Source organism: Crocodylus porosus, unplaced genomic scaffold, assembly GCF_001723895.1.
Source record: "Crocodylus porosus isolate Cpor-Errol unplaced genomic scaffold, CroPor_comp1, whole genome shotgun sequence".
Taxonomy (NCBI): Eukaryota; Metazoa; Chordata; order Crocodylia; family Crocodylidae; genus Crocodylus; species Crocodylus porosus.
This window is the reverse complement of record NW_017728915.1, coordinates 24,484,622-24,512,131: the sequence shown is the minus strand read 5'-3', so window position 1 is coordinate 24,512,131 and position 27,510 is coordinate 24,484,622. Positions and strand designations below refer to the sequence as shown.

The following is a 27,510-nucleotide window of genomic DNA, read 5'->3' as shown; positions in this document are numbered from 1 at the left end:
TGGTTTGTTCTGCTGCCACTGCTGGAGGGAGAGGGTGGGCTTGCTGAGCTATGCTATAGCTGCAGCCCATCTGCAAACTATGGCTCCCACATGGGGCTGGAGGCAAAAGGCAGTGGGTGCTGACCCCCATCCCCTGTGGCTACCCCAGCCTGGGCAATGTTGCTGCAACTAGCTCTGCCTCCTGGCCCCTCCCCATGATCAGCTGTCTGCTCCTCAGAGGGACTCAGCCCAGGCTTGGTGCCTGTGCCACTGCTGCCTGTAATGGGGGGATTAAATCACCCCTTCCTCTCAGGCTACTGGTGTCTGGCCAGTGTGGTCCTGGGTGTACAAACAGAGCCTATTGATGCCTGTACCACCCCCACTTGCAATGGGGGGATTAAAGCCCCACTCCCCCTCAGGCTACCAGGGTCTTGTCCCACACCTGTTCCTGCCACTGGAGCAGTGAGGGGGATGGGGAGCTGGGGATGCCTGGCAGGGCTGCTGCCCCCTGCCAGGCAGAACCAGTCACGCTCCAGAGCAGGGTTTTCCACCGCCACCCCTTTCTCAGCCAGCCGATGCTGTGATAGTGCTCTGACTAGGGAGGAGAGGGTCGGAGCCAACCCTGCATGGCTGGAACAGACAGTCCAGCCCAGCCCAGCAGAGCATGCTGGGATGCTGGAAGACTCTGATTTAACTTAAAGTAGGAAGGGGCCTGGGACCCAAGTTCCATAAACTGGTTTGACCTCAATCGGTTTAAGTCTAATACTACATTTGACCAGGCTTATCTCAAACCAGTTTCGGCCATTTTGAAACTGGTTTAAGTGCACTGAACTTATGTTCTGTTACAGGTTTAAACCAGTTTCTGATCACTTGAACTGGTTTATGTGCAACTTCTATTCCTAGCGGAAAAGAACATTATAAAGGTTGCAAAGTTAAACTCTCCAAGTTTAGGAGATGTCAGAATTTTGGTTATCTGTGCATCTTGATTCTCCCCTCTTGTGTTCATGCATTATTTAGTTGTCTTTAATGTCATGCTCATATACTGTTGTTCCACAGGACTCCTGCCTCGTTCTTTGTACAGAATGAATAGAGTTCACTAAATGAGCAGCTAGGGGGTTTTTTGTCTCTGTTCAATGCATGCTCTTTAGTCCCGTTAACTGTACAATATTTGCACTGTTTGAACACAGACGTATTAACTCCCTCACGAGTTTTCCAGCAGCGCTAAAACATTGGAGTACTTCATGAACATTGAATAATACATTTTTGTACTTGTGTAAGGTGAAGGGGTGTAAGTGGCTCCATTTTACATATGAGTAAATAAGGTGTGACGAGAGTAAGGCCAATAATGTCTCACCAGCATTGGGCACTCAGTTTGAGATGCTTGTTTCTTGATCTTAGCATTTTTTGTATGCAGAACTTTTTATGTTCATGTCATAGCTCACTGATTTTAGGTGCAGCTTTGAGTTCTCATCAGTTCCACAGATCAGAGTCCGGGGTCTCAAGTCAGGCATCCCAAAAGTGAGGAACATTCAATTAGTGACCACTCGTGGAGAATTGGTTCAATTAGTTGGACTGTCACGCCCAGAATACTACCCTAATTCTGAAGGCTCATAACTTCTGATTACTTGAATTTACAACCTTAATGTGCATTTATATGCACAAAAATATATGTTATTTATATGTACATAATTCCTTCTCCTGTAAATTGATCTTGCAGCTCTCTGGTGTCTTATTTCACTGTCTTATTGCAGGAGGTGTTTACATGAAAATCCTTAGGAAGGAAAAATTAATTATTTTGAAGGAACAAGAGATTTAGACTGCACATACAGAAATCTTGAAAAGCAAATACTATGATTTTCCATGTGTAGTTATAATACTTTCTTGTGCAAATGAGCAGTTAGAAACCTGATTGGCCACAACTTGCAAATGTAACAACTACGTAAGTTTAGTAATAATGTATGTGTAATTTCATTTTTTCTAATTGTGAGCATATAGCTCTAAAAATTTTGGTTTCAGAAGTATGTCAAAGGAACATATTTACCACTCATGCTACCCCACAGAAGTCACTGGAATTAAGCCTGAGATGAATGTCACCCATCCTGTTAAGCTATCTTGCTGTCATTGAGAAAAACCTATTTGAACAGTGTAACCAGAAAGATTTAGACACAGATTGGCAGCTGAATGTGAGAGGTCAGACGAATGCTACCATATATCTGTTCTGCCGTGTATTTTTGGCTGTGGAATAATTTTTTGCCTACTTGAAGTACAGGATATCTGAGGAGAATTGGCAAAATGAAATTCAGTGGACCTGGAGCTCTCTAGCTATCATTTAACTTGATGTTTGATGGACTTAAAGGAATAGTAACACACAAGACAATACACTAAAACCAAAAATAGGTCACTGCATGGATCATGAAGTTTTTAGGAGAGTGGAACAAGGCCCAGCACTCCGCTGGAGACTTCTGTACCTCCTTGTGATTCAGCAGTTTGTTTAGTCTGGTTTTTCAGAATAAACATGTTTTCTCACAGTTGGAGGATGGCTTTATTTTTATTTTACAAAAAGTTTTTAAGAAATGACAGTTATGCCCTGTATTACTACTGTGAAAATATTCCCATAACAGCATGGAACGTATTCATTCTACTAGGGCTCATACGTAACCACGCTGCAGGTGAGCTGGAGCCACTCGCTTGGACATCTACATTTTTCCAGGACCAGTAGCTCCTTGGAAGTCATTAAATATGCCAAACCTTACCCAAGCAGAGATGCTCAGTTTTATGTCTATGCAACATTTAACCTTGAGCAGGGAGATGCATTTAAAAATTAAAGAAATTCTGTAAGGAAATAAATGGGTCCAGGATGAAAAATGGCTGCTGTGTCATCACCATAACATACCTGGAACTCTAGTGAAAGCTAATTTACATTCTTTCTACTGCAAAAAGCTTATTATGCTATACAGCCTAGATCAGGGGTGGGCAATTATTTCAGCTGGAGGGCCACTTAATGAGTTTTGGTGAGTTGTTGAAAGCCAGACATGCACAATCTCTCAGAAGATATGATTTTAACAAATCGTAGGTTTAAAAAAAAAAAAAAAAAAAAATCATACTGAAAATCAAACAAGTGCTACAACACATTTAAATTTTATTTAAAAAAATAACTTTGTCCTGATTTTTTTTTTTTTTTTGGAGTAGTGTATATAGAGGCAATTGGATAATAGCTCAAAATAAAGCCTTACTCTTGTATATTGTGGGAGGGGTTATGGGGGGCAAGTGAGGGGGATTGTGGGGGAAAGGTGAGGGGAGAGCTCACTCAGGTAGTACAGGTGCAGTTGCCCCCCTCTTCCTGTCTGTCCCATGGCTGCCCCTGTGGTGCTTCCCATTGGGCCTGAGCCCTGCTCCATGTCTGCCTGGGGCACCTCAGTCCACACGTGCCAGGCAGGACCATCCTAGCCAGTACCCGCAGCTTCCTGGTCGGGTGCTGTTGCAGCTGCCTGAGTAGTGTTCAGCCGTTCCTGCTCCTGTCCCTGTTGCACCAGTCCAGGCGACAGGTAATGTGGGGAAGCCAGGCAGGGGGGAAGCTGCAGCTGGGCAGTTCCTGCTCCAGCGTATGGGGCTTCAGCTCCAACTCCCAGTCACTTACCACCCACTCTGCTGCCTGCAAGGTATACAGTTGGGGTTCTGCTTCTAAGGCCAGTTCTGTATCAGTTTAGGTAGATCACAATGTACTTAAAATTTCATTACTCTAATGATATTTAAAGGAAACTGTATCTTGCATTTCTCTCCCTTCGTGTTTATTTTGGCTGTTTGTTCATTCTATTGTGCTTTGTTTTTAATATCAGTGGAGAAAACTCATCTGTTTTACACTATGGACATGCTGGAGCTCCAAATGATAAGACTATTGAAGATGGTGATTTGTGGTAAGTAAAGCATCGGGTTTATTTTTAGCAGCAAAGAAACGATAAGGATCACCTACAGCATTGTATACATCTTTAGTTTGAGTAGTAAAGAGATGGCCATATGAGGGTTAAAGCTCACATTTTTGGACTATAGCTGTGGGAGGTCAAACATGAACTGTTTTTGCTTATGTGCAGTGCTCTTTATTTCTCCAGAAGTTCTGGGATCTGGCATGAGGGGGAGGAAGCATGGGGCAGATCCAGTATTCAGACACCCTGTTCACAGATAATTAGGTCTAGGGTTTTGGTTGGGAGCATTTTAGAGATAAAGGCCAATCTGCAAAATTTAGATCTTAGTTTGTATTCTGAAGCTCGAGGCTGAGGTTTTGAATCTGCAGGTTAGTTCAGGCTCAGAGCTGTAGTTCATTGTGGTGAATTTAAGCATTAAATCATATTGAAACATACCCTAGATTTCCGAAATTGCTGCTGTGCATCCAGTCGTACCAGTCTGAATTTTATTTGGAGTTATGTTTGTGCAAATGCTTTAGGAGGCCAGAGTCACCCCTGGTGTAAATCCATTCTGACTTCAGTGATTCAAGGAGTCTGTGTAAAAATCTTTCTAAAAATGTCTTCTCAGACTATGCTCATTGCCATGTTGAAATCACTTGTAGAATTTCACAGCTCCCCAAATGTATCCAGTTTTCACATACATTAATGCAGTGGTTCCCAAACTTTTTAGACTCCAGGCACCACTCAGAATACCATCTCTTTGATTTCACTCGGGTTTTTTGACTAGAGAAACATAATAAAGTAGTTCTCCTGTTGCAAAGAAACTCAGAAGGACCACAACAGGGCAGAATTCAACACTGTGAATTCCTGTGTGAAATTTATGGGTTTATTTTGCGTGGCATGTTTGCACAACTAATAGTGTTCTAACATTGCTTTAATGACAATTCTGTACATACACAGTACAAATAAAATCACTTAGTAAATGATGCAAATCAGAAAGTGCAATTTTATAAAATACAAAAGATGTGTGTACATGATTTTAACAAAGATATCTTTTACACTGTACATAACTAGGACAAGGGATTACATTCTCAAGGAGAAGTTTACCTATAATTAGTTCTGAGTGAGTTAGAGATGAGCCTTACATCGGGAACATCTATTAGATAGCTCCCTATAGCTTATGCAAAAGTTGTGCAGGTGTATAATTTTTGCAGTTGTTTGCAAAGGTGTTAAGGAAAACAAATTAATATTACCCAAAATAAGCTACAAATTTATTATAGAAGAGAATTGAGTCCCAGATGAAAAATATACCTCTTTGGCTAATATTGTGGGCACTTCTGCAGATGCAGCAGAATGAACAAGGTAGGTAATTTCTTCATGAACAGGATATAAAAATTTAAACATGCATTAGACAAAAAAATGATACTGTGTATTGTCCTTGTCTGGTATGAAAGCCATTTAATACTATTCATAAAATTTATTGCTGTTCCATAGTTCTGGTTTGTCATCATCTCATATTAGAGGGTATGGCATAATACAAGAAGTTTATCATGTCTTAGGGGCTAATAGGATTAAGGAAGATATATGAGTATGATAGTGCAGTAGCTAATCCATTATATCAGTGTTTTCCAAATGGCAGTGTACAGCCCTTACAAAATCATAGAAAAGCTACTGAAGAATTCCCAAATGTTTTATCACATCCTACATTTATAGTTCAGCTAAAAAGTGTTTTTAAAAGAGCAGGGCAAATATTATTGAGATTTCTAAGTCAGAGCCTCCTAGTTTATGACCCTTGCACATCTTCTATGGCTGGTTAGTGAACTTTTAAAATACCTTCCTAAAGGCTGGTCTGAAATCCACTGAAACCCAGAGAGAGATTTTTCATTCTCTTCAGTGGACCTGAGATTCAGCTGAATTCACTGGATCTTCCAAAGTTAAGTGATTTACAAACCCCAAACCCATCGATTTTAATATAATTCCAAAAGACCTTTGGAAAATATGACCCCATGCTATAGTTACCACAGTTAGTGATCTGTTGGAGCAGTCTCAGCAAAGAGACAAAGGTTGGTCTGCAGTTTGAATTACCTTCTGAGAGTGAATGCTGCTTCACTATGAAGTAAATATGTTCAAGTTTCAATTGGGTTTAGCTAATACATGTTAGCTAATCCTCACTGAAACTCCCTTTTCCTTAGGCTGGCTGCAGTGTAATATTGTAAGCTCAGTGTTAACTGGTTGTGTTCTCACCTGAGGAGAAGACTGGGCAGTTACTCATGCACCTAACCAAAGTGTTATCCTGCATCTTCATTAAGAAGAGTTTCCAGTTTAGGCCTCTGTAGCTCATACATGTTAGCTAAATCCAACCTTAATCATGTTTCATAATCAAGATGTAAATGAGGTTTGAGTAATGGGCAGGTCAGTAATTCTCATAGAGATCTTCCCTGATGCTACTTATATTTCTTTTGTGACTATATAGGTTGTCAGTCTGTAGTGCCCTGTATAATCTGTTGCTCTGAGGTGGAAGATCCTCACTAACAGGAGGCTGTCAGAGATGGTTTAACAGAGCTCTACAAAAATCATTTTTTAAACACATGTGCATGCATCCCAAGGGCCATTGGGTGGTTTTGTAGGAAGCACTTTAAAAACTCTTAAGCTATCCTACTTCATCACAATGCATCTTATTATAGCCACAGGGAGCCTTGCTGTGTGCTATTGCAAATTTGTAAGTTTTCATTTTGGAATAATTATTTCCTTAGGAGTTGAAGAACACTGAGCAATACTTTTACCAATAGTTCTGCTTCAATCATGGGCCTTTTTTGTAGACTGGCAAATAGAAAATGGTGCATGCTCCAAGTGTGAAAATCCTCAAACATACACAGAGTGTAACATTTTTACTCGAATATTACTTTAATGACATTGACGAACTCCCATAGAATTTTTTATTGGCTACCGGGGGCCCCCTGTTGGAAAAGTTTGGGAAGCCCTGCAAAATAACACTTGAGCTTAGGGGGAAAATAGGGCTTCTTCCTTGTTAGTTGGAGAGAAGTAAGAATGCCAGTGTATGGGTACTGGTGTATAGCTTGTTCAATTAATCTTACAAGATCTGAAGTACACTTTGGAAAGAAAAGCAAGATTTGCATGAAATATTCTTCGGTAGACTTTTCCTTTTAAAAATCATTTAATTACTGTAGTTGTCTGTAAGTTACAAAAATGAGCTGTTCAATCTTATTACATAGTAAACAATACTAAAGTAAGCAGTGAAGCATCTGAATCCTGAAAAACCTGATTTGGAGGACCCATTCTTTTGGTTCCACATAACAACTAAACACATGCTTTCTTTCTTTAATGGAGTTAATGATTAATGCTTTTTACATATATTCAGATGCACCATAAGGAAACGCAAATGAAGTTTTGTTGTGTGACTTTCCTGGAGGGAAATCAGCACAGTAACAGGTTTGCATAAAGTATATGAAGTCATACATACAATCAATGTATTGTATTTTTTTGGAGACATCTATATGCTTTATAGATTGATACATTCATTTATAAACCAGCACATTACATTAGCTGTAAATATCCACTATTAAGGCAAACCAGCATTCCATATACATGTTCATATATTTTAAATTAACATCCACATGGTGAACAAGTGAATCAATATGGCCTACCAGAAATAGCTATTTTCATAAAGCAAGCATATATTATTCATAGAGTCACAAAGGTCATGCAAGCAAACCATAGGCTGACTTTACACACAAATCACGAAAAAGTACTGCAAGTCTGATAATTTAAAATTTACTTTAAAATATATATTTATACCCAAAATGTTATCAAATCAATATATTACAAATGCAATCCACTGTGATAACACAAAGACAAGTTAAGCTACAAAAACTGATTTTCTTGAGTCATCTTCAACCCACAGTAGCATGAATAGAAATTGAGTTGAAGGCTAAAATTTGTTACATTATGCTAGGATATTGCAGCATTTACTTTGTCATAAAATACCTGCTATTCCTGTAGGTAGGCTGTGGTAATGATTTTGAAAGTGAAAAAGGGAAGGCATGAGCAAGGAGGATTGAGAGAGATTATTGTACAAAAAGGGCTTGGAGCTAGGCAAAAGCTCTTCTTTGATTGTAAATTTCACAATTTTTTCCTGCTCTATTCCAGATGAACCCAAGACCTTCTAAAGTTTTTTGCAAAAAACAAGCCCACCTAAGAATAGCCTGTGACCCAGATGGGCAGGGTGCTCACCTTAGATATAGGAGACCCATGTTCAAATTTAGTATTCACACCAGTGACTAGAACTTCCCACATTCAGTGGAAAGAGCCAATAGCAAGGGAGTCAGGATACTTCCCTTTCTAGAGTGAGTTTCTCTCTTCCCTTGGCTCTTCCCCAGCCCTCCCCACACATGCACTCACTTTGTATGAATAGATAAATGTAATATTTATTGGACCAGGGAAGGAGGGAAAGAAAGAGACTGACTCTGTGAAACAGTAATTGGGATACTCCCCAAGGATATGGGAAACTCTGGCTCAAGACCCTTCTCAAGTGAATCTCCTTCTCTCCTCTTCCTTTCTCCTCTCACTCTGGTTTTGATGAGAAATTCAACCCTGGAGCAGAGAAACCTTTTTCACTAAATGTTCCTGTGAAACGTTTCCATTTTATTCCAACAAGCTTAATGTTGATCCTCCTGCGCATGTTTTTTTTTCTCTTCTTACTAATGTTGTAGCCTGGGACACTGGGCAGTTTTGGGGAAAGGGGGCAGCTGGCAAAAAAGGCTGTGATGCAAGAAGGAGGGGGGAAAAATAGAAAGTTTAGAGTGAAGGAAGAAGAAGCTTTCCGGAGGTGGTGGCACCTGATATGGTGAGGATGAGCTCCATTGGGCCCCAAATGTTCTGCTTATTATTTGGAGCCTAGTATACTGAGACCTGATGGCTAGGGACAGAAGTTACACATAAACCGGTTTAAGTGATCAGAAACTGGTTTAAACCTGTAACAGAACTTAAGTTCAGTGCACATAAACCCATTTCAAAGTGGCTGAAACCAGTGTGAGATAAACCTGGTTGAATCAGACTTAACTGATTGAACTCAGACTGATTTATGCAACTTATGTCTTAGACCCCTTCCTGGTTTAAGTTAAACCAGAATCCCCCAGCATCCCAGCATGTTCTCTGGGCTATGCTGTGCTCTCTGTTCCAGTGGAGCAGGGCTGACCATGCCCCTCTGCTCCCTAGGTGGGGCAGGGAGAGTCAGGGCAGTGGCCTGGCCAGAGGCTGGCCCCAGGATGGATCAGGGAAGAGGTTTATTGCTATCCCCTGCCCCCCCCCCAACATTTCACCAGCACAGACCTGCATGTCTCCAGCGGCAGGGATATGTTAGTGGCTGGCCAGGTAGCTTGGAGTGAACTGGCCAGGGAGGGGGTATAATTCCCAGGCTGGGGTCTGCCTGGTGCTCCCTGCTTGCTGCTGCAGTGGTAGGGCATGGCCAGAGGCCAACCGGCATGGTCCCTGAGGCAGAGAGGTCAGGGAGGGAGGTTATTCTCCCTTCTAGCCCCACTGCCCCCAGGGGTCCGCAGTGGGATCCATCTGCCACAGCTGCCATTCACCCCCTGCATGGGGCAAGCGGTGGGATAAGCCCCCTCATGTCCCCTACACCAGACACTGGAGGGAGGGTGGAATAACCCCCCTCCCTGCCCCCTTGCCTAAGGGGCCATGCAGGCTGGCCTCTGGCTGGGCACCAACCCTTAGGTTATTCCCCCTCTGCCCCCAGGGGACCACAGCAGGATCTGCTAGCCATAACCACCACCACTTGCTCCCTGCAGGGAGGGAGCAGCAGAATAAGCCCCTTCCTGCCCTCTACACCAGACACTGGAGGGAGGGGGAAGTAACCCCCCTCCCTGCCCCCTCACCTAAGGGGCCATGTCGGCCAGCCTCTGGCTGGGCCCTGACCCTGCCACTGGGCCCTGGTGAGGCAGCAGCCCCTGTTCTGGTATCTGGGGAGCGCAAAAGCCTCTTCCTGGCAGAGGGCCCATGAGCAGGGGTCAGAGCTGCTGCAAACTGGAGAGCAGGGCTCAGAGGGGGACAGACCCCCAAGCCTCCCTAGTGCTGCTGCCACTTGCCCTGTGCAGTCTACAGCAGCTCTCCCCACCTGCAGTGTGCCCCCACCTTCAGTGCGCCTCCCCTTCCCCTTCCACGAAGAGGCTCACGCTCCAGGACACCGTGACAGGGGCTGCAGTCCCCATCAGGGTCGCTTCCCCCTTGCTGCAGTGCGGGTTGGGCCAAAGGTTGGCCAGCATGGCCCCCTTAGGCATGGGGCAGGGAGAGTGGGTTATTCCCCCCTCCCTCCAGTGTCTGGTGGAGGGGACTTATTCTGCTGCTCCCTACCTGCAGGGAGTGAGTGGTGGCAGTTGAGGCTAGCAGATCCTGCTGTGGTCCTCTGGGGCCAGAGTGGGGAATAACCCCCTTCCCTGACCCCCACCTAAGGGGGCCATGCTGGCTGGCCTCTGGCACTGCCCTGGAGTGATGAGAGGGGAGTGGCTCTAATGAGGGCTGCTGCTCTTGTCATGGTGCCCTAGAGCATGAGCCTCTTACCAGCAGAGTGGCCACACTGTGCATGGGGAGATCTGTTGCAGACTGCATGGGGTGCGTGGCAGTGGTGCTAGAGGGATTTGGGGGCCTATGGTGCCCTCTGAGCCCAGGTGCTGCCACCCGCCCCATGCAGTCTGTGGCAGCTCTGACCCCCTGTTCACACCCCCCACGCACACCAGGAAGAAGCTCACACTCCCCAGACACCAAGACTGGGGCTGCTGCCCCATCAGGGTCCTACACCTTAGCTGCTCCAGTGGCAGGGTTGGGGGATTGGCCAGAGGCTGGCTGGCAGGGCCCCTTAGGCTAGGGGGCAAAGAGGGGTTATTTCCCCTTCCCTCTAGCGTTTGATGGAGGGGGCTTATCCTGCCATTTGCTCTGCGCAGGGAGTGAGCGGGACCTGCAGCAGCCAGGGCAGGCAGACTCCAGCTGTGTGGTGGGGTAGAGGGGAGAATAACCCCCTCCCTGCCTCAGGGGCCATGCCAGATGTCATTTATCTGCACCCCAGTCCCACAGCGCCTGGCAGACCCCAGTTCATGTCCATGCCAGTGGGATAGAGTGGGGAACTAACTCCCCCCCCAGCTAGTTCACTTCAAGCTACTACCGGATGGCCACGGCGCCCAGCAGTTTCCCTGCAGCCAAGGATGTGCTCTAGCGCCCCCTGATGCCTGGCCTGAGCTACTGCAGGCACATGCCTGCATTTCATGAATGTTTATTACTTGCAAATTGGTTCAGAGAGCAAGCAAGATGTTCATTTCCTATGCTGTGCTCCCATGGTTTCCATTCTTCCTTCTCTCTTTCCATTGCACCCTATAATGTAGATAGGCATATGTCCATGTGTCTCTGTAGCCTGGCAACAGTCACATATGGCATCATGAGCTTAACAAACCTTTTGAATCTAAAACTGAAAGAGTGAACTTTCACATTTTCACTTGAAATATCCAAAAGAATCTGTTCATCACATTCAGTTAGTTGAATAGTGTTTAGTAAAACATGCTCTTGTTTGCAGCTATTGTCAAGTTGCTAAAGGCTTTATTATGAATCCATTGGGGATTTTTTTAAATTGATCCAGCTAGGTTCCTGCCACATTTGATAAATAGGAAAATGATTCTATAATTCTAATGTACAGTGTGATGCCAATGCTGGTCCAAATTTTTCATGCATATAGAAAATATATCTCAACTCGTCCCTGCTCCCAGTGCCACCCAAGAGAATGTAGCTGTTGTTACTAGACACTGTTCTCTGTCTGCAGTTTAAGCTGCAGGTCCTTTTTATTTGCTGTTGATAAATGTGCCCTAGCACAATTTCAGCATTTAGGAAGCTAGGTATTTTTAGCCTTAAACATTTGATAACATTTTTAGGATTGCTTTATAGAATACTAAAAATAATACATTCTGCTTCAAGTGTTCGATATCTTTAACATTTTTAATCTCTCCCATAGCTCACAATATTAACACAATGATCTTTCTAGCTCTCGACTCCAGAGACATTTGCAACTCCCCCATCTAGCTCCATGTGTTTTGATGAATGGAATCCTGCAGATACCTTCTGTACGCTAACTCCTAGGGAAGCTGGCTGGAGTTTTATATGCTTGAGGTCTCCAGGACTAGGCTCTGACTGCAAAACAGATGACTGAAGAGGTTTATATAGAAGGTGCTTGCCAGCCCTGGAGTAAATCCAAGGGTGTAATTCATTAGGCGGACTCAGGTGAAATCATAAATAATGAGAGTGCAGCATCAACCACTTATGAAGTGCAGCAGACCTGAGAGACACAATGTTAACCTTGTATTCTCTCCAGGGCTATATATTATTTATAATAATAAAATTAACTTTAAAAGTTTAAATGGGGGAATGTTGGAGTTTCTGGTGATATTTTTTTCCTTTTATTTGACCATTTTTAATGTGTTCTATGTTCAGCTCACTGATTTTAATGAAAGTATTAGAAAGAGCTATAATATTTTTCATGAAGAAGTCTGCTGTCCTGTCACACCACTTCATTGCCATCATTAAGCAGCTACTTCCATGCCCTTTTACTGATGTCAGTAAAATAATCAAGGCTTTATAGCATTTAGATTTCAGCATTTAAGCACTAAATACAGAAGTTTTATTAATGCTATAAACTCAAATAACAGTTTTTATCCTAAGTATCCCAGCATGAAAACACATCCTTGGCATAATTTATCTATCTATTTAGACATTTTAAATATGCCATCTTTATATAACCTAATACTAATTATTCATTTAGTCAAATTATAGTAGAAGATAGGAGCAGTGTGGAAAGCAATCTTGTGCTGCAGAAAAGAAATTGTGCTAATTTAAATCTGAATATACAGCAGGAACATTCTATTCATGATAGTTTTATTAATGTTTTGCTTTTAAAGCATTAAAAAAACCTATTTTTAAAGCATCAGAAAACCATTGGCACCAGAAGGTGCCAAAACAGTTTGTCTTCTGGAAGAAAATTGTGCCATAGATGCATGGAGACAGATTCTACCTTGCTGGTATTAGCAGCATTTTGCAACCAGAACCAAGGTGAAGCCTTCAGACTCCACATGTGTTTTGTATATAAATATGCTTGTATGCAGGGGCAGACCCAGAAGGTGTGATAGTACCCCCATTTCACATGACACCATGGGAGCAGCAGCTAAGAATTCTGCCCCCTTCCTTTTCCTCCATGCTCAGCAACACATCCCCTACCTTACCCTGCTTGACAACAGAGGCAATAGGCATTTCATCCTCCCTGCCTGGTTCCCAGCCTGCCTAGGAGCAGGCTCAGGGAGGCAAAACCTCCTTGCTGCTGCCACCACTGCCCCTGTCCCTAGCCAAACCTGCCTTCTCATGCAGCCCCAACTGGAGTGGAGCAGGAATGGTTGGGCAGCAGGAAGGTCCAGCGGTGGAAGCAGAGCAAGTTCTGGAGCCCTGCCCCCAGTTCCCAGATCAGCTAGGGTCATTGGCAGTGGTGGGTAGGCAAAGGGACATGCTATTGAGCAGGAAGGGGAAATTCTTACTTGCTACCTGTCCCCAGCTGCTGCTCTCTCAGCAGGGCCTGCCTCTCCCAGTATGTGGTGTGGAGGAGAGGCTTCAGGGGTATGGGTGCAGCCACCCTTGAAGTGCTAGTAGTTATTCCCACACTCCCCTTTTTAAAGTCCTGGATCTGCCTATGCTTGTACATAATAAAGCTTTAATTTATACCTTTCTAAAATTAATTTTATTTTCCCCTTTTATTTCTAGTGTTTTTTGTTTTTCATAGCTTTTTGTTTAAGAATGCCTGTCTTAATTTACCCACTAATATTTCCATCAGCTGCCAATCCAGAAATTATGTTTTTTACTAATGACTTTTAAAGTTCTGCTATAGAGCTTGCCAGTAAAAAGATGAGAATTGGCAGGATGGGTAGAATGAATAAATGAGACATTGCACTTCATGTAATTAAATGGATCTCTGTAAATGCCTGGTAAAACATATGGGACAGTATTAAGACACCTTGAATAATATAACAAAAATTAGATCATGAATATTGATGCATTTTTGCTTATACCAGTTGAATCCTTCTAAACAGAGTACAGTTAACTTTGTAAATTAGGCATACATTCTTTTTAGGCATAAGAAGATGCACTATAGGATCTTAATATTAAAAACAATACCAGAATATTTTTGCCTAAATGACCGCATTCCCACGAGCAGGGGCTATGGGGCGGGGGGCTATGTGGTTGCTATGGCGGGGGGGAAGCAGTGGCACAAATTTGTGCCGCTGCTTTTTGCCCTGGCTCATACCTCTGCACATGGGGTTGGTGTAGGGAAAAATGCTCTGGGTGGGGTAAGAGAAGCTGGGCCCAGCACCTACGCTGGCCCCAGCAGCCTTACTTGGGATCCTGGGGACTCCCAGGGCTACAGTGACAATTTGGGTGCACAGAGCCTAGCTGGCGGCCAGAGTGTAGCTCTGGCTGACCAGGCTCTGGTTGCGTGTGGTGCACACTGCCACCACATGTGCCACCCCACTTCTTTCAGGACTGGGATTTCAGGACACCAGGATCTCCTGGTATCAAAAGAAACCACTGCTGTGCTGCAAATTTGCAGTGCAGTGAGCACCTGCATGTGTGGCATATGTGATTTGCAGTACCACAGACTGTACATGCATGCTTGTCTGGATGTACCCCATATGTACTGAATTCATAGTGCATCATCAGGTTATTTTAAAAATTGCACAAAATAAATTTATTACAATTTGTGAACAAACAGACAGACACCCCATCCTTCCCCTGTCAGTGAAAGTGAAGATAAAACACGTTTCTATTGTTTAGAGGATTGAACTACTGTCATTTGCTTAAGGAAAATAGTGGGAGTATTTTGTCAGGTTTTCATCCCAATGGAGAAACAGATAAACTTTAAAAATGGATATATTAAAGAGGTAGGTAAAGTTACATTTGCCATTAGTTTTTCAAAGCTTCTTTTAGACGTGGGTATTGCTTTTTATTGTTAGTGCTACAACATGAATGCCACGCATTATAAACCAAAATTGTTTTGTCCAGATGGGGGCAATGTTGTATTAAAAAGTGAGATCCTACCATTCCTTTTGTATCGGATAACTTTGCCCCCAAACTTTCATAATTTGACGTTAATGGAGTTCATTTTAAAAGAACAAAGTATATATTCTAAAAATATTTTAAGATAACTGCAAAATCCCAAAACTTGAACATTTCAGAGGTAAAAGATTACTAATATTATATAGTCAAACAAAGTATACTTGGCCTTGTGCACTTTTATGAATTTTGAACTTTGTAGCAATAAATAAGTAAATATGATGGACTATTAACCTTTTTGAAACTTTTTTGTTACTAGTTACTGTTGTGTTTCAGAAGGTAATATGAAGAAATAAGTTTGCTTACAGAAGTGCAGGCTATGTTTCTTTAAAAAAAATTTCCTTGAAATCAGTTAATGTAATCTGCAACACAAGTTTACATTTTTTATTAAAATTGTTGAGTTGTTTTTCATTAGAGCATCTGGACTAAATTAATTTTATCAATCCACAAAATCTCAATTTGAATATAAATTAAAAAAAGATTTCACGTAACTATTGAATTGATTTCCTTCTTTGATTTAACTAGTTTTCTGTTCACACCAGATAATCCACCTTCTACATTTGAACACTGCTTGTAATGTACACATATTCTAACCAAAGCAAAGGTCACTGGTAATAATGTGCTTTTACTATAAAAAGGTTGTTTTCTTTTTAAATTAAACTTTTTTACTTTTCCTGTTTGAACTTAATTGTCTTCTAACCATATCAGGTTAATTTGTTTTGTTTTTTTCCCTGTGTTTAATTATTTTTTTCCTTCATTTTTATACAATCTTTCATATTTATTTTTACTCTAAGTAAGAAAATAGTTGTGCACACAGTAGAGACCTTATGCTTTTGGAAAGGTGTCTGAGGCCTCATGCTACTAAATAAAACAATTATTTTAAAATATTTTTGAACAAAATGCTCAAAAATTAAATGTTCCTCTTGGTTAATACAAATGTGTGCAACTTATGTGCAAAATATTCTTTGAAATAGCTCATTGCTTACTGTGTTTCCTAGTTTGATGTCAGAAATTTTAACCAACAGTAGTTCTGAAGCACACAGATATGGCAAAGTATAAATATAGGGGCAGATTTTGCCTGGCAGTTAAGCAGGTACACAATTCAGAGGGAAGGTGCATTGAGTCTTTCCCTTGCACATCCTACCCCAAATACCAATTGCTACGCAGGGCAGGGTTGGGAGTCCTCCTATCATGACTGATAGAATCATCCATCACCTGCATGCAGCCCAAGTGCAGTTTGTAAAGCTGCAGTCTTCCACCCTGCCCCACACTTCGGGCTAGAGTTAAATGGCTTTTGTGAAAGAAACATTGCCCATTTTCAGTGGTATTTGGTTGCAGGCAGAGATTTTTATCTTGAGGTGCTGCCATGAAGATTAGTCTCCATTTCCCAATAGGCAACAATGCACTCTCCTCTGGCTGGCCAGATAGCACTCTTGGCTCATGACTGTTCAGCCCTATTGTTCTAAATTACTGACTACTGCATTGATTAGTACATGCTTGGCTTGCTCATTTAGCCCCATCTGCAGAAAGACTGGTAACTTGATTTGTCATCTTGCAGCATATAACTATATGTAGTATATAGTAGTTTCTGCTTAACAGATTTATTTGGAAGCTGATGGAGTTAAGTAACTCTGGGATTGCCTGTTTCAGAGCCAAGAACAATCATGAGACATGTCAAAAATGAAATGAAGTATTGCTTTATGAGTGGTCTGGCACTGGCTCACTTCTACCCATGGCACAAGTTGGAAGTACTGACCTTCTGCATATTTATGAGGGTTTGATAGTATTTACAGTAAAAATCAATAATCAAAGGTCTGCCGTTTCACCCACTTCTGTGATCACCAGTAGTTGCACAGCCCATGTGGACACACAGGCCAAAATGTGCAAACTTAAGTGCTGAAAATTAGACACCCCACATTCAGACTTTAGCACCTAAAGAAAAACAAGCTGACCTGTTGTACCGAATAAATATGGTACTGAATGTATGCAACTTCGAAGGAACTGGGAGTGTGCAGTACATCTAGAAATAGATTCCTTGTATAGGTACCTACTATGAGTTAAATGCAAAGCGGGTGTTTCAGAGCAGTTGGTGAATCTTTCACTTTGTACAATAATTTTCTAGTGTTATCATTGGGTCCGAATCAATGGGGTGATGCCTCAGTTTGATGGAGAGACAACCAGGTTTCTTCTTGGTCTCTTGCCTTTCTATCTGCTGCTGCTGGACATGCTCATGCTATGCCAGTCAGTCAGTCACAACTCAAGCGTTTGTCATTTCAAAATGGAGAGTTAGAAATGTCAGGCATTCAGCCTTGGTGCAGTCAGGTGCAAAAGAGAACACTGGCACTCCACCTCCTGCAGCTTCTCATGCCACTACCATGGCCACAGTCTGTCACCAGCAGCTAGAGACACCAGCCGTAACTCCCACTCCACGGCATGCTATCTATAGTACTGCCCTCTTACCCTACAAAGCTTCAGCTGTGCAAGATGAAGAAGCTTTTCCAGAACAAATGTCTGGGCTCCTCACCAGAAGTTGGGTGCAGTAAGGTTACCAAGGTGGCTGGAAAGTTGAGACCTGCAGCAAGTGACCACTGCAGCTCTACCAGACATGGTAAACAGGAGAGTTATTTCATTTTAATGTTGGTTTTTCTTTTTTTCACAGGCTTTTATTTTCTGATAGGTCTATAACAGAGAAACATTGAAAGCCAGGGAAATACTGTACCAAGTACAAACTTTCATGTTTTAGGTGTGAAAAAGAATGACTAGAATAAAGCAGTGACTAGTGGCATTATTCTTAGCTTCCAGCACTCTGAAGTGGTGGCCAGAGTGGGGCTTCGAATTCACGCTCCATGAGATGAAATTGAACTTCCACAACTTGTATTTTTTTTCAAATAGTTGTGGAAGAAAGGAGGAACTTCTGTATTCTGCAGCCATACTGGAAATAGGGGGAAGTTTAAGAGATTGCCTTAGTACCTGCTGCTTTTGACACCTCTCTCCACAACTCACAAGTGATCCTGCTCCTGCTCCACCAAACCACACTTTCTCCATTCCTTTCACAAAACTAAAGTTTCAGTCGCACAGTTAGGCGCTGCATGGCTGGGGAAGCTGGTTCCCACGTACCGTTTCTGTGCTCTCCTGAACCTTCCCCATTGGCGTCACATACAGTCTTCTCTTCTTCAGTGTCCTGGCTCTTTGGCAGCTTGTGCTCTCTGCTTCACTAAGCAGACGCTGGTCAAAGTGGAGTGTCTGGCCCGGAAAACCTTATCGAGCTATGTGGGACTTTCCCTTCGGCTATTTTAATTCTTTTTTGTGGTTTGGGATGTTATCTTACTAGTGTTACTTCTTTTATCAATATTTTCCAGCCACTCAGGATTCTACTGAATGAAGTAGAGTATGTCACATTTAACTCTGTATTCTCTAGCTTATGGCAATCATATTGCAACCCCACCCCATATTCTTTTAGGGACTATTTTAACTACCCTTCTTCCAGTCACCACTGTTTAGTTTTAATGCATCTAAGAAACCAGGTGGTAGGTGCTAATTGGTGGATGGACTGATAACCACTTCTTTTATTCTTGATGTTGCTTTCATTGGAAAACATTTAGGCAACAAAGCCAGTGGTTCGGTTGGTACTGCTGTTATAACTATAACTGTTACTGTAACAGTTTGCACTAGCATTTTAATTTTCCATGGTAGAGCAGATGCATGAAGGTTTAGGGACACACCCAGGTCCCGTTAGGTAAATTGGGACTGGAAGAGGATTAGCGTGCACAGAGAGCACAGTCCTCGACTGTGAATGAGCTGCATTTTGTACGAAGAGAAAGAAGCCATTATGTCACCAATCCTGAGACCAGCTTGAAGTCTGTTTGTCCTCTTGTGTGACAGTATCTCTGCTCTAAGTTGTATTAACTATTAATGGTCCCTGAGGTTTTGTTTTAACCAGGTGTAGATTGCTGAAGTGCAGCAGTGCTCTGGCCATACAGTTGTACAACAAGGGCCGTTCCTGCAAACCCAGTCATCCTGGGGTGTAGGTGGCAATTTATGTTTCTAGCTTGTACTTTCTCACCAGTTACAGTCTGGGTAAGATTTTGTCCAAGCAGTGCATGGTCTTCAGTGAGGCTGAACAAGGTTTAATTGATGTTTAACTAGAATAAAATCCATCTGTGTTTTGTAGCTGTGTTGGCTCTTTAGTTTTAACACTACAGTAAACAACGATTTGTTCTTGCATGGAACTTGAGGCGATCCAACTCAAAGTCGATTTCTCAGTAAGGTGATTGTTTTTCTGCAGTAACTCTTTGAAGTAAAATTTTACCTAACCTTTTTAGACAGAAGCCTAGGGGACCTCATCTCATGGATAGGTCAGTTGCTGGCTTGTGTTTGGTTGCTAACAAATCATTGGAATTGTTATGATACTTCAACTAAAGATGACATTGCTTCACTCTGTAATATCCCATTCTGCCACAGTTGGCTTTATTGCATGGCAGATTAAAATGATTTTTACAATCAAAATGTCAGAGCGCCTATAAACCTACCACCATTTGTTTAGAAGAAGATGTTGCTTTCTTTCAATAAATATCTCTGGCAGTCTGCGTAGATAAAAGAATGCTGGCCATTTACATTTTATAGCTTACATATATAAACTAATGCCAAGTGCTCTGCTGTCCTCAGAATCAAAGATTCGGAATCAATTTAAGTGCAGTATCAAACCACTGAATATTTTGTCGGGATCTGGAAGCAAAAATATAATTCTGAATATACCCTTGTGGTAAAAGTATGCTGAGAAAGTCATAAAGGCTATGTCTTGTTCATCTTTTCAATTCACTGTGACTAATGAACCAAGTAGTCATGGTTAAGCCCATAGTAAGTAACAAATATAATTTTCTGTCATATAAATGACATAGGACCCAAAATTCCCTTAAAAGACAACAGGGCTTACTAAGATGTTCTTTGAATGTTTTTTCCCCAGAACAGGATATGTACCTACATAGAATGTGGAGAGCTTAGATTAGTGCTTCTCACTTGTGCCTAGGACCTTCTAAACGTCTACTGAATGACTGAAAGAGTTCATAGAAGAGAAGATCTGTTAGTTCCTTCCTACATGTCATTCCTGCAGAGTTCAACACAGTCCATTTGCATGCTGCTTTTGGACTTACTGTTCATGTTCAAAGTAATTTTAAATTGTGATGTCAGGATTTTTTGTCAATGAAAAGTAAAATGTTCTTAATGATTTTTGAAGGTTACTGGTAAAACAGATGTAGAGGTAGTCTACCTTTTGTTTGACCTTATTGGCTAACATTATATTGCTGATACATAGCAATTCAGTCTGTCAATAAAGCACCTGAAAGGTTATCTGATTTTCTCATACTTTGCATTGTCCAGATTTAGTTAATAATGTTGACATTATTTTGCAATGTGTGAGGGCAGGGAGATTATAAAGTACATGAATACAGAACTAGCACCAGCGTGGGGAGTTCTGAAAATTAAAGAGTGGAGTTTGTGTAATTTGGTGACTTTGTCCTTGCTTCCCAAAAGTCTTGTAATTGGCTTCTGTTGCTTATTATTTCTGAAAGAAATAATTTAAAACCAGCTGGCCAAAAACTAATAGGGAACAGTAAGAAGGGAAAACCAACAATGGAACTTGAACCCAGTGACCATGAGTTACCATTGCATACCACATGATTTCACCCCAGAGAAGGTCAGGTAGAGTGTTCATTGCTTATCCTTTCTAAAGTGTCGTGCCAAGCAAGGTTAGCCGTAATTTCTTCAGAGGAACCTCAGCAGACAAAGATTTCAGTCAAATCAGTTCATCAACCAGGCACCCAATCATGCATACTCTGATCAGTAGTTTGGTACTGTTGGAGTGATTGTCCAGGAATTATGCAGGAATTTTTGTTGGTGATTTCTTTTATTGGACCAGCTGCATCATTGGGATAAAGCTGGACAAACTTCTGAATGCAAGACATGGCAGACCTGATGAAGATTTCCTTGCTTTCAAAAACATTCTAACTTTACCCCAACCATGCAGCTGGTCCAGTAAAAGTTGTCACCCACAAAACTCTTTGCCTGTTCCACTGAGTAGCAATCACTGCAGACTCTTACTAAATGTGTGTTTGGTGGTGATCATGGGAAACCCTAGCCGCATTCGCCTGGACAGATGTAAACCAGGTACAAGCAACCCTATTTTTGTTTTAAAGGAAGAAAAATGGGAAGCTTTGCATGTAATAACTGTTGTCTGACCCATTGATCCTTTTTTGACTATTTAGGCTTATTGAAAAGAAGCAGGAAAATGTTCATTTGGCATAACTCATTTGTTTAATAAGCAAAGTGTATAATTTATAGAATTGTGCAGTGGCTATTTCTCTTGAGTGAAAATTCAGCTTTTAGGGATTTTTGGTATGTTACTGTACATGAAATGATCTTTATAGAGTGAACTGTAGATCTTAGGATCCCTTGTAGGGCTAAATATCATGGGCATACAGTTGTGCATACAGTGTTTTATGCAGTTATCATACTTGATAACTGTATACATATTAGTAAGTAGTCTAGTACACATGATTCTGGTACTTGCATGTATCACATGTGCAGCTACATACAACCTTGTGGATGTGCCTTAAAAATATGCCTTCTATTTTCTCCATTGGCACCTAATGTTGAATTTGAATAATTGTAGGTGAAATTAATTTGAGGAGCTTGTTTCTAAAATCACTTTTCATGGGGTTTAGGGAAGAACTGTAATTCACAAATGCATTTATACCTGGAAGAAATATATTTGGCCACTTATTTAACCTGGCAAAAGAAGTTATAAAACCAGGATCTTTTCAGACTTAGGTTAATTTCCTGCAACAGAAGTGATATTTCAGATTGTTTCCCATGACTCAAGAGGCCCCCTGGCCATTCAGCATTAACTGATGGATAAATACCATCTGTCCCCCATAAAAGCAGCAGTAATTCCCAGATATATAATTTACTCTGAATATGTTTTCACTGAACTGTCTAGTGTGGATGATCTTCTTGCCCTAAGAATACCTGGTCTCTGGAAGACATTCCTCTTATAAGAGGTCATCCAACCTATGCAAATTGTATTACCTGATATTTACCTTTTATCCCAGTGTACCTTTTACCTCGTGATGTTCCATTAATCAATCCTGGAGTAACCTTATCAGTATCAAAATTCAAACTTCTTTATTAGTATTTTATGACGTCTGTGACTTTTTAATAGGCTTAGGAAAACCAGTACTGTTAAAAACCAGCTAGCCTTATGTTTTTGGTTACTTTGATTATATTCTGTATTTAAACCATACGTGCCTTTAATTGAACCTTTTAGTCTGGGGGAAATTATGGAATATTTTGTAACTGTAATTAAGCTGCATCAGGGCAACCTTGTTTCCACAAACAAAGTGAAGACGAACCTTGGACTTTAGAACATGAATATGTAAGTACTCAAATGTTTTTAACTTTTTGAGGAAGGAGATCTATAAAGTTTTGTAAGAGTTTAAGTGGCTAAAAATATATTACATTATATTGTTATCATTTATTAGGCCCCTCACTGACGTTATACTTCAGTAATTAACTGGTTAATCGCATCTTAAGTAGTGACATGGCCACATGTTCTTTCAATTAATAGTGCAATAAAATAGGGAATAAGCCACAAAGTTATTACACAAAATACATATAATAACTTTCTGGCTGGTTCCTGTCACACCTTAAATGAAACTTCTGTGCTTCAGAGGTTGGGAGCTCTGGTTGGCTGGTGTCCCAGCCAGGGAAGCACATTGGAGCCCTTGAGTCCTGCATGCCTCCCTGGCGGGGAGCCTAAGGCAGCTGATCAGGCTACTTGCTGAGGGAGTGCATGGAGCCCTTGGCTCACTGTGTGCTGTCCCACCTGGGAGTCCCAATCAGCTGATGGCCCCCTCCAGCCTCAGGTATGCATTGGAGCCAAGGGCTCCATGCACTCCCTCCACTGGGAGCCCCCATCCCGGGCTCCCCTTGCTCCTGCAATATGGAACACAATGGGTCCTGATGCAAGATCCCACCATGACACTTCCTGCCATGCATGTGTGGCATGGCGGGAATCGCAATTGTTAGGCTCATGCATCAGATTCCATGGCATCTTTATTATAACATCTGTCAGCAGCCTTAGATGTAAGTAGAATAAATCACAACCAAATGCAAAAATCTAGAGAAATGGTGAGGGAAACCATGTTAACCAGGGTCTCCCCTTCCATCCATCTGTTAGGACTTTTATGTAGAAGCTGTTCTGTCCAGTAGAAATGAGCCTGAATTGTGAGCCGACCTTCACCGGGTGTGTTAAGGTGAAGTGGTAATCTTTCAGTTTGGTATTGTATTGTTTTGGTATTTAGAAAAGCCCATTTAACTATAATGTGTGGGACTGGCTTTTTGTCTCTCTTGTCTCTTGTGTGGTTTTCTAATTGTTCAAGAAATATTTTTCTGTTTATAACATTGCATTCTGTATTCTTAAACATGGGTGGATTCAAGATTTTGTGACTACGTAAAAAACAGCAGTGGGGACTTTAAAAGAAAAAAATCCCAAATCAATTAAGAATCCTATTTTCCCTCCCCTCCCCCCCTTTTGGCACGGGTCCCTTCTCACCAGCATGTCCTCTTCCCTCTCATTCTCCTTTCCGCCCCCCTCCACCATCTCCCCCCCACTGCTGCTGCTGTCCCAGACTGATGCAGAGGACCCAGCAGGGGACAGGAATAGCAGCAGCAACAGCAGGGGCCGTGATTTAGCTCTGCAAAGTTTCCCTAAAGAACAGTAAAAATAAAACGTGTCTTAGAACATTTTGTAAGACCTAGTAAGCAGCTCCACATGGGTAGCCCTTTGGGTCCAAGAAAAGCCACAATGATTTCCATGGGACCCTGCCTGTATGGACATACAGGTTTATCCTCACAAAGCAAGTGTCAGATGCAGGGTGAGATGGATAGTATTTTTCTCATGGGACTTTGTCTTTGAGGAATGGTGTGTGTGTGTGTGTGTGTGTTTTCATAGATCCTATCAAACCGGTCTTGATCTGCTTGGGCACTATTGTTATTTAATTTTTTTAAAATTATAATTGCCAACACATTGTATTCATGTTCAGTTAGAATTCATTAATTAATTGGAGTATTATGTTCATCAGTGGAGCCCTAAGGTGTTTTATGGCATGGGATGTGAAGTACTTATCTCACAGGCATGATTCTAAAGATTTGATATAGGGATTTGGGTTGTTGCTTGTCTGCTTCAGTGTTTAGAGGGGACTTAAAGAAAAAATAAATGAGTCCTTTGCTCTTTAGCTTAAGATACATAAAGAGGGCCCAAACATATGTTTGTTCATATAGTCCTACTTGCTTGTTCTTAAAAAAAAAAAACCAAACAAACAACCCCCCCCAAAAAAAAAAACCCCAAAAAAACCCAGGCAAGTAGACTATTAAAAGTAGTGAAACTGAGCAATTGATTTTTTTGTCAGCCTATTGAAAGTAGCGTGCTTTTGTTGTTGTTAAACCTTACTTTACTCAAATGCCTGTCAAACATTTGGTAGGAAAGATCTTTTTTAATAGCTTTTCTTGTCCCTTCCCATTTACTCACTAATAACTGAGCTCCCACTTATTTCTGGGGCCTTCCACTTGGGTACCATTATCTGAAACTGCAAATAAGACCTGAAATTTTAAATATCAAAAACTATGAGGGAAAAAAACTTTTAATTGGAGTCTTTTTTATACATCATAAAGACTCAAAGGGCAAAACCCTTTGCGTACAGACTTATTAATTTATGGTGTTTTTCATAAGTGGCAAGACTCATTTTGACTTCCAGGATATCACAATTGTTGTCTTGTAAAATTATAAACCCAAATGCATAGTTGATCATATTCATAAGAGCTTCAGAATAGATATTGAAAGGAGAATTGTTATTGAGTAATGAAAAATATTAATTTCTACTATAATTATTTTACTGAAACCTAGCTCAAGCTGGCGCATTGGTTTCTTTCAGCTGTGGAAATCGGTATATAATGTCTTTCCCTTGCAGTTTATTTCTTCTCTCCTGGTATTCAAGTGTGACTGACTGGTTTTGTAGACTGTGAAATTTGAAATGGTTCCCCTCCCACCCCCAACTTATGTGCACTGGTACTATCTTAATTTTATTATAGCAGCTTTCTGTATTTAAGAGGGAGAGGGAGGATTAGTTTAGTGATATTGGATAAGTATTTCCTAAAGGAATGTTAGTATCTTGGATAATTTAATATCTAAACCTTTAACATCTGAGGAGTTAATTTATCAAAGGAAGTTAGTATGATGATCCCGATTTTTGTGGGGAGCCAGAGCTAAATACTGTATAACATACTGGTGATTTACTAGATGAATTCTTAGCTCTAGTGAAAGCAGTAGGAATATTTTGGCTGACTTCAGTTTGATCCATAATTCACCCTCAGTGTGAAGAATGTAGACTCAAGGCATATAATAAAAATTGGGGCTTGCATATTACAAATATTAATTAAACTGAATTCCATTTTTAAAATAGCCAAAAAGCTCTGCTTTTACTCTGTGAATTGACTATGAAACTTCAGTGAAAGATAATTCAGTAACATTAGACTAGAACATGTAGAAGTCCTAAAATTCACAATTTTTAAGATCGTAATCATTGCATAGAAACAGCGTGAAGGTCTGAATCAGGGGATGTCTGACCATGACACATTACATCTTTGGAGGTGTAGCTTCAAATTTGACACATTACATCTTTGGAGGTGTATCTTCATATCTTCTAGAAGAGGTTGGGTAAGCATTGGTCAGGAATCATCTAGACACAGCTATACCTGTGCTCTACTCTAGGTGGTTCCTGTACTTATGGGCTTCGCTGGCTGCCACATCTGGCTGGGAAGGATTTTTTTTGCCCTTTTGCTGCTACATCAGTCGGGATTTTCTGGGAGCTTTTTCTTTCCTTAGAAATAAGTTTTCTGTAGAAATGGGTTGGTTGCAAATACCCATTTATGAAGAAATATTGAGCAACTACAACTCGTGTCAATAAAGTCACAATACAGTGCTTTGTTGATAGTTGTGATTTTGGCCCCCTGCCAGCATGGACCTGATCAAAATCAAGAAGCTAAAAAAATGTTTGTTTGTTGGATCTACTGCTTCCCTGGATTTCCATCTTTGTTTCTTTCCTTTTCAGCTTATTTGACATGGGTGGAGAATATTACTGTTATGGTTCTGACATTACCTGCACATTCCCAGTAAATGGAAGGTTCACTCCTGACCAGAGGGCCATCTATGAAGCTGTGCTTAAGTCTTCTCGGGCTGTCATGAAAGCAGTCAAACCAGGTAAAAGATTAGTACAAGTCAACAAAAAATGACAAGCTTAATGGCAGCATTCAAGTTGTCAAAACAATTATGCTTGAACATAAGAAATTGTTGGAAGGAGCAAAAAAATGGTCAACAAATACTTTTCATCAAACTAAAACCGTTATACTGAATTCTGTATGCAAGCTGAAATGGCTCCTAGTGGAACACAGACATAATCGCCTGCACACATGCAATTCATTTGTACAAGTATTGTCAGAAAATAAGACTGAGAAGCTACTATAGTATTAATAAGTTATAGGGTTTTTTTCAAGTCCATTTGAGGTGTTAGTTATGCCAGTCTTCATATTGGCAACATTCTGAGGTGGGGTTTAGTTGTAATTACAGACTCTAGAATCAGGTAATACAGTTTTGTTTCCATATTTCAGCATATTGCAAATATTTCCTCTTTATTCATAAATTAAATGGAAAACTTGGAACAAGCAAGTGCAATGATGTGTGCATATTAGAAGGCGTTCTAATTAACTTTAAAAAGCATTAGAAAGCACGCTACTGGATACTGTGCAATATGTCCTTTATTATTTGTAAGCCAGTTCATCGAGTCAGTTGCATGTTTTTCATAATCAAAGTAGCTGTATGAAGTAATAACAGAAAGAACATTGCAATGACTGTCTTATTTTTCTGTCATTCTGTTTTATTCAGTACAGCAAACTAATGTTTTTAAAACTAACTACTGTGGTGACCTTGAGTATTTTATTGGTGAAGGTACTTTAATATTTCTTGGTGTGAGTAATAGATCAGTTTTGTAGAAAATGTACTTAATACGTGGTACATTTGTCCTCTAAATTTACCGTAGTAGCTTGTAGCCATCACATCTTGAATGTGCAAGCTTTTCGGACTTCTAGTTAGAACACATGCAATTTCCTTGTCATACAAGCTAGCATCAGCACTGCACACCCAGATAACTTGGAGTGGAACCTTCAGTCCCAAGATTATTTGAATATGAAGCCTTGGTGTTTGCCATTTTAATAATGATACAGTCTTTGAACTCAGTAGACAACCTCTAATAGTACTTTTTACTTTAACAACTAGTGGCATAAGTTAGAGATTTCTGAAAACAATAGCAAAAAGGGTATACAGCTAGGCTTGGGAAGTTGCCTTGGCTGCTAGCAAGCTTTC

General features: G+C 41.1%; 1 protein-coding gene across 3 annotated transcripts in view; it reads left to right on the top strand.

Moving 5' to 3' along the window:
* The window catches only part of PEPD (peptidase D), a 216,477-nt gene that overhangs the window by 145,205 nt on the left and 43,762 nt on the right, over positions 1–27,510 (top strand). For all 3 annotated transcript variants that reach the window (XM_019535851.1, XM_019535849.1, XM_019535850.1), the window contains 2 exons: positions 3,816–3,893; positions 26,204–26,352. In XM_019535851.1, the coding sequence (XP_019391396.1) occupies positions 3,816–3,893; positions 26,204–26,352 (227 nt within the window). The remainder of the gene's footprint in view (positions 1–3,815; positions 3,894–26,203; positions 26,353–27,510) is intronic.